Raw genomic sequence first — 9,043 nt, 5'->3', positions numbered from 1 at the left:
CAAGGGCGCTGTGCAGGCTGTGCGGCGTGGGTGCCCTGCGAAGCGCCTCTGCTGCAGTCCCAGGGATGGTGATGAACCTGTTCCTGTCATAGGACCAGGATTTAGATGACTTTTTCCTTGTGCAGAGCCCAATGCTGTAACTCTTGGGAGGGCTCAGTGGTCTCGCCTGCAGTGCAGGAGGTGGACAGGATTCATTCTGGGCTGGAACTGGAGCTTTCCTGGATTTTTGTCATCTAGGAGATGCTGAAGCAATGGTGTCCTTGCAGCCCTGGGTTTGGTCCTTGCTGAGCTGAATCTGACTGTGACCATTTGAGAACAGTGTTCCGGAAGGCAAGAGCTCAGCAGCTGGAGCCCTTGTCCCCGATGGGACGGGTGCTGTCCCGGAAGGGGAGCAGGCACAGCCTTGTCCTCTGGATCCATCCTGGAGGACACCAGTGCTGATGTAGTTGCGTTTTGCAGAAATGGAATGTTTTTGGTGAGTTGTCGGAGGACTTTGTGGTGAGGAGGGAACAGGCTCAGCAAGGCCTTGATGGGTTCTAGTGCTGCCCTTGGTGGTGTCCAGCTCCCCCAAAGCTCTCCTTTGCTGTGTCTCATTAGCTACAAGTGATCTTGAAGTTGCTCTAAACACTAATGGCTGCTAATGAGGCAGGGTGGGAGCTGGGCTGGTCTCTGCCTGGCACTGCATGGGGAGAGCTGGGCGCTGCTGTGGGTGCCTCTCTGCTGCTTGCATGGGGCTTGCAGGTGGCACCAGGATTTGGGGGAGAAGGGCAAAAAGGGAGCTAAGAAGGAGATCGGGAGGTGACCCAACCTCTTGCAATCATTCCCCTTTTTAACGCTGTTAAGGACCCTCTTTTAGAGTAATCCCTGTTGTCAAAGATCCCTGGAGGTCTTTTGTCCAACCCTGCAATGAACTTTGAGGTGAAATAAGGCTGCGCAGAGCCTCAGCCAGGTGAGATTCAAAGCTCTTTGAGGATGGAGATCCCACCACCTCCCCAGGCCTGTGTGTCACCACCCTACCCAAAGAATTACCCTCTTCATACCCAATTAGAATTTTTCTCCCCATGCAACTTGCTGCTTCTCATCCTTTTGCCATTCATCTCCATGTGTCTCTAACACCTGGGTCCTGCCAGTGCTGCGAGTAGCTCCTTCAGCTTCAAACTCTTCCCCATTTGGCCAGATGATGTTGGCAAGTGTGTGGCTTTTTTGGAAGCGGAGCCAGTGACACCCTTGGCATAGTGACATTGGAGGGTGTCACTTCTAGGTTGCTCCACCTGCAACTCCACTGAGGTGGGCAGCACTAACCAGGGCTTCCTCTGCTTCACATAATGGGGGGTGGAGGGGAGGAACCCTCATTTTTGTTGAGATACAAATTCAAGTTGCCTCAATCTCAAGTTTCCTCTGAAACTTCAGCCCAGAACTGCAAATCAATTGGGAAAATTAAAATTGATCCTCTTGGAAATAAGATCCTCCCGTGCATGTTCTCAGAAGCTGGATGTCCAAAACGATCAAGGTTGATAGTTGTAAACATGCTTGGGGAGGGAACGAGTGTGTCTGGAGCCTCTTGGAGTCGTCTCCTGGGTTTTGGGTCGGTGGGCTTTGTAACTACAGTTGGGGGCAACCTGAACTGTCCCAGCTCCACCCCAGGAGACCTTTCAGCAGGCAGCTGTCCTCTGGCTGCTCAGGAGCTGATGGGTGTGATTGGTAGGTATGATTGTCCGGAAAGGATCTGCCCTTGGTGAAGTCCTGCTATGTGCTCCACTGGGTTTTCCAGCATTCCCATTGCTGTGGCCTTGCTGGTGCTGTGTGCAGGAGAAAACCCAACTCCTGGGCATCTCCCATCCCCAGAGACTGCATTGCAGAGCTGTTGCTCTGCTGACTGACCTCCAGGAGGAAAAAAAATACTCTTCCATTGGAAAAAAAAAAACCAAAAAGGGCATTTTTGAATTTTTCTCCTTAGAATAGCTTAGGTGGAAGGGGGCCTCTGGAGGTCACCAGGTCCAGCCTCTGCTCAGAGCAGGGCCAGCTTTCAGCCCCAACATGAGAAGATTTTTCTTATTTCCTTACATAAATCCCAGGAGGATAAAGAACCTGAGGCACAGGATGCTTTTCCTGCTGCTCTGGCCACCTGCCCCCAGAGTCTGCGATGGGCTCACCTCCCTCCCTGTCCTCTTGGTTGCTATTGTGTGGTAATTTCAGGTTATCTTCTAAAAAGCCCTGTTCTGCTCCGGTGTGGAGCAGGAGCGCTTTTTCAGCCGATGGTTGTTTATAAAGCATGAGTCTGCTATGGTGGGACTGGAGATGAGGGTAAAACTGTGTTACAAACCTGCAAACAGCTGGCTGAACTGGTGGCGGTGTCACTGAATTTTCCACACAGAGCGAGCGAGAGGCAGGGTGGCCTTGTGCAAAGTTTCCCAAAAATATGAGGAGGCTGGAGCATCCTCCTTCCCTTTCAGTGGATTGGAGGGATGTGGTTTAAAAACCAAACACAGATTACATTGAGCAACCGCTTTGCATGGAGGTTAAAGAAAATGCCCAGCTATGCTGCAGTGCAAAGAAAGAGAGAGGGAGGTGTGCTTAAAAACTTGAGTGGAAACAAATTACAAAACTCACACAGCAGTGAAGTCAGTGAAACCACACTCTGGCATAAAACGCAGAGTAAAACTAATTAAATATTTAATGCTCATAAGAGGCCCTGGCACATCTCAAGTGTGATAAAGATCTAAGTGGTTGTCCTCATCTGCTTCAGCATCTGGACAAACCTGTTTGCTCCCCCTGGCCCATTGTAGCCAGCCCTGGTCTGGCCTTGGTGATGACTTGTGGCCTCAGGGATGTCACCCCCCACCCCGCCTCCTGGGGGGCAGATGGAGGCTTGGAGAATGGCTCACCCTGGTCCCATCAGCCAGACAGAGGGACTGCTACTGCCTCCCTGCCACAGCTCCTGGCCGTGGGATGGTTTTCTGAGAGAAAACCAACCTCAGGGAAAAGGGAATGGAGAGCGGAGACCAAATTTGTACCAAAATTGTGTGACCCAGGAGCTGCGTGCCAGTGAGTGCAGCTTTGGGGCCGTTTCCATCCCTACAGCTGTGAATCCCTGTGGGATGCTTGTGGAGTGGTCTAGAGCACCTGGCTCACTGCATAGCCCCAGGTCTTTATCTGTGCTTTGGGCTGGAAAAAGAGGAGTCGGGGTGTCTCCAGCTACTGGGAGGAGAGAGGTATCGCAGCCACCCTGAGGCTTGGCAGGGTGGTGTGGGCTGGCATGGTGTTTTCCCACAAATGTGGGGCATTTCAGCTCTGTGCAAGAAAAAAAACTTGGAAAAGAGGAGCATGGGGCTTCCCTGAGCTGAAGGGAGCCAGAGGGGCTGCCTTTGCCAGCTTGCCTTTGCTCCCAGGCTGCGCTTACTGCTGGGGAGGGACTTTAGGCTGGGGCATCCCTGGGGACAGATGGTTGGTTTGCTTGGAGATATTTATTTTTGACTCCTGCTGCCACCCCGACTCTAGGCTAAGCCCAATTATACTCTGAGCATCCCAGGGCAGCAGGATCATGTTCACCTCTTACAGGGCTGTTCCTGCTGCCAGGGCAAGTCCGGAGCCTTGGGTGGGATGAGGCAGGATGAAGCACAGCTCTCCTGGCTCTGCTGCAGCCACTGAGCTCATTTTTTAGCTCATCATTTCAGCTCAGGAGCTGATGGAAGGCAGTTTGCAAAGATGCATTTAATGGGTGAAAATTCATTAAGATGTTTTCTGGCTTTTGTCACGCCAGTGCAGTGTCCGGGCACCAGAGGTGGCACCGGAGTCAGTGCCAGCATCCTGCATCCCCTCCCTGAACCCCAGCTTTGCCAGGGAGCTTTGTGTCACCGCAGGGCGCAGCTGCACCAATGCACAAAGGGATGCTGCCAGCACTGAAATGGGGGAACAACAGGAGAAACTTGTATTTTAAAAAAAAACCCAACAACCCTCTCTTTTTGCAGATTGGGAGCTTGGAAAACTACTATCACTTTCACCACAGCAAGACATTTAAACGCTCGACGCTGAGCAGCCGGGGACCGCACAACTTCCTCCGCATGGACCCCAAGGTATGGGGCTGGGTGGCCTGGGGTCCCCCAGCCTCTGGGGGGCTGATGGGATGGGAGTCCCTGCTTCCCCTGGAGGAGCCCATCTGAGTGGAGTGTGAGCCCAAGCACGTTGTGATGACGTGTTATCCTTGAACCACGGCTCTGTGCGTGTGTGGGGTGACTCATTGGACATGGTACGTCGGCTGGTGATGAAAAATACTTAGAAGTGACTAAACGTTAACATCTGCCTGAGAGCCGGGAGGAAGAAAAAGCAGGGCAGAAGGAAAGCCTTCCAGGCTAGAAAGGCTGTTGCATGCTTGGGGTGTGGATCCAGTTGCCACAACACTTGCTGCCTCAGTGGTTGCTATGCATGAAATCCTTGGCAGTAGCTCTGCACTGCTTTTTCCTAGAGCAAGTATCCAAAGGGATTTTCAGTGCAGTTGAACTGACAAAAGAAAGGACAGGCGGGACCTGGAGGAGCTGAGCTCAGGGTGGTGGGAAGGGCTGCGGCTCTGTCTTGGCTTTCCTTCTCCCTCAGCTCCACCCGGCACTTGAGCCCTGTGAGATGCTTCTTCTGCAGAGCAGGGGAAGGGTTAATGTGTGGGGAGGGTCTGGCTTTGGGGAAAGGGGTAAAGAAATGCAGAAAAACCTGTTGTGGTAAAGGTACCCCTGCTGCAGTGAGCTGCTAGTGCTCGCACCGATGCCCGACCACCCTTGGGATGCCCTTTCCTGAGACATCCCCAACCCAGCCAGCACTACATGTCCCACCCACGTCTCTCCAGACCCACACTGCAACCCAGCTTTCCCCACCAGCCAGCTTTCCAGGGAGATTTGCTGGTAGATATTTGGACGGGGTCTGCAGTACACCTCTGAGGAGGCACGCACGCGGCTGTGGTGCCAGTGGGAGAGACCGATTGCCCTGGAGCTGTGCAGGGCTGGGCTCTAATTAAAGCTGTTTGCCCTTGGGGAGGCACACAGGCATCCCAGCAGATGCTGAGTTCAGCCCTGCAATTGAAATACCTCCATTTAAATGAGTCTAGTTACAATGCAAACCAAATCAATTGGCTTTTAGTCTTATTAACATTTACTTTACCTTGCTCTATGGACTGCCAGCGAGAGCAATTGGCTCCCGTTCTCTTAATCCTTCATTATCACTCAGAGTTCAAGACCTCTTGGCATGTGTTATCTGTCCCCTTCTCCCATGCACATTTGCAAATCGTTCTGGAGATAACCTCTCGGCATTTGGATGGCACCTGCATGACATGGTAAAACATCACCAACATCACCCTGAGCCTCAGCCAGAATAATGAACATGGAAACTAATCTTGCAGAAATCCCAAAAAAACAGCAAATCCAATCATTTGCAGATGTTGGGTGGTTCACACCTCACAGGGGCTGTTGTTTCCACTGTTATTTATCGGTTTTCTTTGCTGTAGAGGTTGGTGGCAGGAGGGCCAGGTCCTGGCAAGAGGACCACGGCCAAACCCTCCAGCCCGAGGATGCAGGTGGCTGTGGATGAAGAGACCCAGTGAACATGGGGCAGCACCCAGGGTCCTGATCCCCATGGGACCATGCTGCTGCTGAGCTCCCCTCTTGCCCCAAGAGACCTCTGTGGCTGGTGGCTGCTCTATTTGGGGTTTATATGGCAGGTGATGGAGAGGGACGAGGGATGTAGTGATTTTTGGAGACACCTCATGGTGGAAGGAGTAAGAGGTGTGGAGGAGCTCTAGAATGCAGAGTGGGGTCACATCATGCTGTGTCACCTCTCTTACAGGCTTGTCTTGCAGCTCTTACTGCCATAAGCTTTCCCAGCTCACTGGGATGCTCCTGTTGGTCCTCACAGTGCTTGAGCCTTCAGCCTCGCTGCTCTGGTCACTTAATCCTTATCAGAAGATGTCACAGCCTTAGTCCTTCTGCCTCTGGTCATGCACTGTAGCAAAATCAACCCCACCTAAATTATTCTGCCGTGCTTTGACGAACACGTGCTGGAGCCATCTTGCTTGTCATAGAATCATTTAGGTTGGAAAAGACTTTAGGAGTGAGTCCAACCATTAACCCAGCACTGCCAGATCACCATGTCACCTTCCACAAAGAGTTGCTCTCTTTATACCCAATTAGGGTTTACTCCCTTGCAACTTGTTGCTTCTCATCCTTTTGCTGTGCATCTCCATCTCTTTAGCTGCCTGGGCCCTGTTGGGGCTGTGAGTAGCACCTTCAGCTTCCGATGCTACCCCATTTGGTTGGCCAAATGACATTGGCAAGTGTGTAGTCCTGGGTCTCTGCTTTAATTCTGCACATCCACTGGGATAAGTCAAGCTATTGCTTTTCTGGAGCTGCAAGGGGAGTTGTATCCTCACCTGTACTGGTTGTTGGGTTTGGTGGGGCCCCCCTGGGTGGCTGGATCTGGGCATCACCCACTGAAAATCTCGAAGTAACAGGGAAAAGAAAAGCTGCCCCTATGTTTCCCTCAAGGGCAAAGAGTTTGGCTCAGGGATACCTGCACATCCTTGCAGGGTCCTTTGGTGCTGCTCTGGGTTGCCTCATTATTGCTAACTGGGGTTTGCAGGGATGGAGCTGGGACCCTCCCAGGCTCAGTTGTAACAGGGGTCAATCAAGAGCATGTTTAAGATGAAGATATCTCCACAAGACACTGTAGCTCCCAGCAAGCCCTTGTGAAATCCCACGTTGTCCTGTCATCCTCATGTCCAGCAAAGCTGCAGGGAGAGGTGATAGCTGTGGCTCTGGCAGGGAGACCCATGGTAATGCTGCCAAGAGTGCTGCTTCATGGAGGAAAGCTGGGTGTTTGTGCCATATACATATATATACCCCCATATATTTTGGCCATATCCTCAATTTAATTTTTTTAACTAGACCATTAAGTTGTATTTTTGCTTCCAGTGCTTAAATCCATTGTCATCAAAGCAAAGCAGCACACCGTCAGCCAAGGCAGTGTGGAAACTAATTTTTCTATTAAATACTACTTTTTTTCTTTCAACAGTTGTTTTTTTTCTTTATAATATCTATCTTTAAAAACCAAGCTCTAGGCTGGAACCTGTCACGCTCCTGCTCTGCACAGCTCCCCATCCACCTCTATCAGAGTCACAAAGCCATAAACCATGCAGGAACTCTTCGGTTCAGCCAACAGTTTCACATAAATGAGCCCAACACGGACTCACATTTTGGGTTTTCATTCTTTCATTACAAAGCCTTAGTCACAAGGATGGAGACATCCCTGTTCCCAAAAGACCCTGAGCCATTGGGAAGAAAGTGTCTGCTGAGGAGGGATGTTCTGCAGAGCTCTCCCAGCTCATTGGCTGGTGCCTCCCTTCCCCCCAGCACGAGCACATGTAAAGATTTGGTCTATAAATTTTTTTACAACCTGTTTTCAATAACCCGGGGTTTTGTCTCTATGCTGAAGGTAGGCGAGCCCTTTTTGAGGGCGATAAGGGGTCTTGGGGGGCAGAAACACTCGCCAGGGATGGGATGGGGCTGCTCCTAAGCCATCACCTTCATCATCCCCTGCTGCAGCGGCACAGGCAAACGCTGGTGTTTCCCAATCCCGGCTGTTTCCGGCTCATTTCCCGTTTGATCTCTTCACATGTCGTGCCCTGCTGAAAAGCAAACAAATGTCAGAGCGGTCGGCCCCAAGGCCACCTTGCCTGCAGCCACTGCCAAAACCGCCTCTGTGGAGCTGGCTGTGACCCCTGAGTCCTGCCACAGCCACGTGAGGTCATCCCATATTTTTGGGAAACGCGTGTTGTGCTTGGGTACGCTCCCCGGTTTTCTTATCAGGAGCTGGCAGGGTGAGCAGCCCTGCGGCGGGTGATGAAGTCTCAGGGCTGAGCTGCTGCCTCCTGGCCGGAAGGAAGGATCAGCCCCTGAACTAAGCCAAGCACCTGAGTCTCCTCCAACTCTTTGACTAAACACTGAAATATGTGGTTCGTCGCCAGCGGAACTTCAGCATGTGCTTCAGCGCTTCGTTAAGCCAGGGGGGTTTAGGCACACGCTTGGAGGTGACATTATTTGCGCTCAAGGGTTTTGCTGCGGTGGGAGAGGAATCCGGTCCCTGGCTCGGAGCCCGCAAAAAGCTGAGCTTGCCCTGTCCATCTGTCCATCCTGTGGAGCTGCTCTCTCCGCAGCAGCCCTAGCTGAGGATGTGGGGGTTTACTGGAGCATGGGGTGATGCTGGGGTGGGTCCAGGCTGCAGTTCACACCGCTGCTGCATCCCACGTCATTGGGAGATGTTGGGCTCTGTGCCCACGGGCGATGCTGACCCACGGCTCTGCTTTCAGGTGGACTGGCTGCAGCAACAGGAGGTGAAGCGGCGGGTGAAGAGGCACGTCCGAGGTGAGCCGCACGCCCTGCCCTTCAACGACCCGGTGTGGCCCAACATGTGGTACCTGGTGGGTGTCTTCTCTCTCCTGGTGCTGCTTTATGGGGGGGTTAATTTATTTTTAATCAGACGCTTCATCATTCCTTGCTCAGCCCAGCCAGCAGTGAAACACCTTAATATCAGCGAATGTGCTTGGCAGCAGGACTTAAAAATCGTGGATTAATACACTGGAGAGTCTAACTTGAAGTGTTTCACCGTCATTAGCAGCCCTTTGTTGTGGTCGGCATGGCAAGGGCTTGGGAGCAGCACCTCTGCATTTTACCCATCTAAGAGCTACAACCATCTATTTATGATATCATTTTTTTCCTGCTTGCTTCGTCGATCTGTATTTGACAGGGAAATTCATTGAAAATTAAGTGCAGAAGGGAAATAAGCACTTCAAAAGTGAAGAGCCCGCAGTGTTTGAAATGGAAGAGGAAAAGAAGAACAGGGGGATAACGTTGCCAAGATTTACTGCTGCTGGATGGCTTTGATCAGTGGAGTAAAATTATAACAAACCTTCAAGTTATCTGGCGGGGGGTGGGATGTAAATATATTTTCTGGTTGATTAACTGGGCTCCCAGCCTGGCTGCTGGCTTAGGTGGGCTGAAATGGGGTC

The 9,043-nt window shown here is 51.8% G+C and overlaps 1 protein-coding gene across 1 annotated transcript in view; it reads left to right on the top strand.

Moving 5' to 3' along the window:
* Positions 1 to 3,968: 3,968 nt before the first annotated feature.
* The window catches only part of PCSK6 (proprotein convertase subtilisin/kexin type 6), a gene marked incomplete at both ends in the record, with an annotated part of 20,079 nt that continues 15,004 nt past the window's right edge, over positions 3,969 to 9,043 (top strand). The window contains 2 exons of the mRNA XM_010139871.1: positions 3,969 to 4,073; positions 8,345 to 8,455. Of these exons, the coding sequence (XP_010138173.1) occupies positions 3,969 to 4,073; positions 8,345 to 8,455 (216 nt within the window). The remainder of the gene's footprint in view (positions 4,074 to 8,344; positions 8,456 to 9,043) is intronic.

This window comes from Buceros rhinoceros, unplaced genomic scaffold, assembly GCF_000710305.1.
Source record: "Buceros rhinoceros silvestris isolate BGI_N320 unplaced genomic scaffold, ASM71030v1 scaffold24567, whole genome shotgun sequence".
Classification (NCBI taxonomy): Eukaryota; Metazoa; Chordata; class Aves; order Bucerotiformes; family Bucerotidae; genus Buceros; species Buceros rhinoceros.
This window is presented reverse-complemented; position numbering and strand designations above follow the sequence as displayed.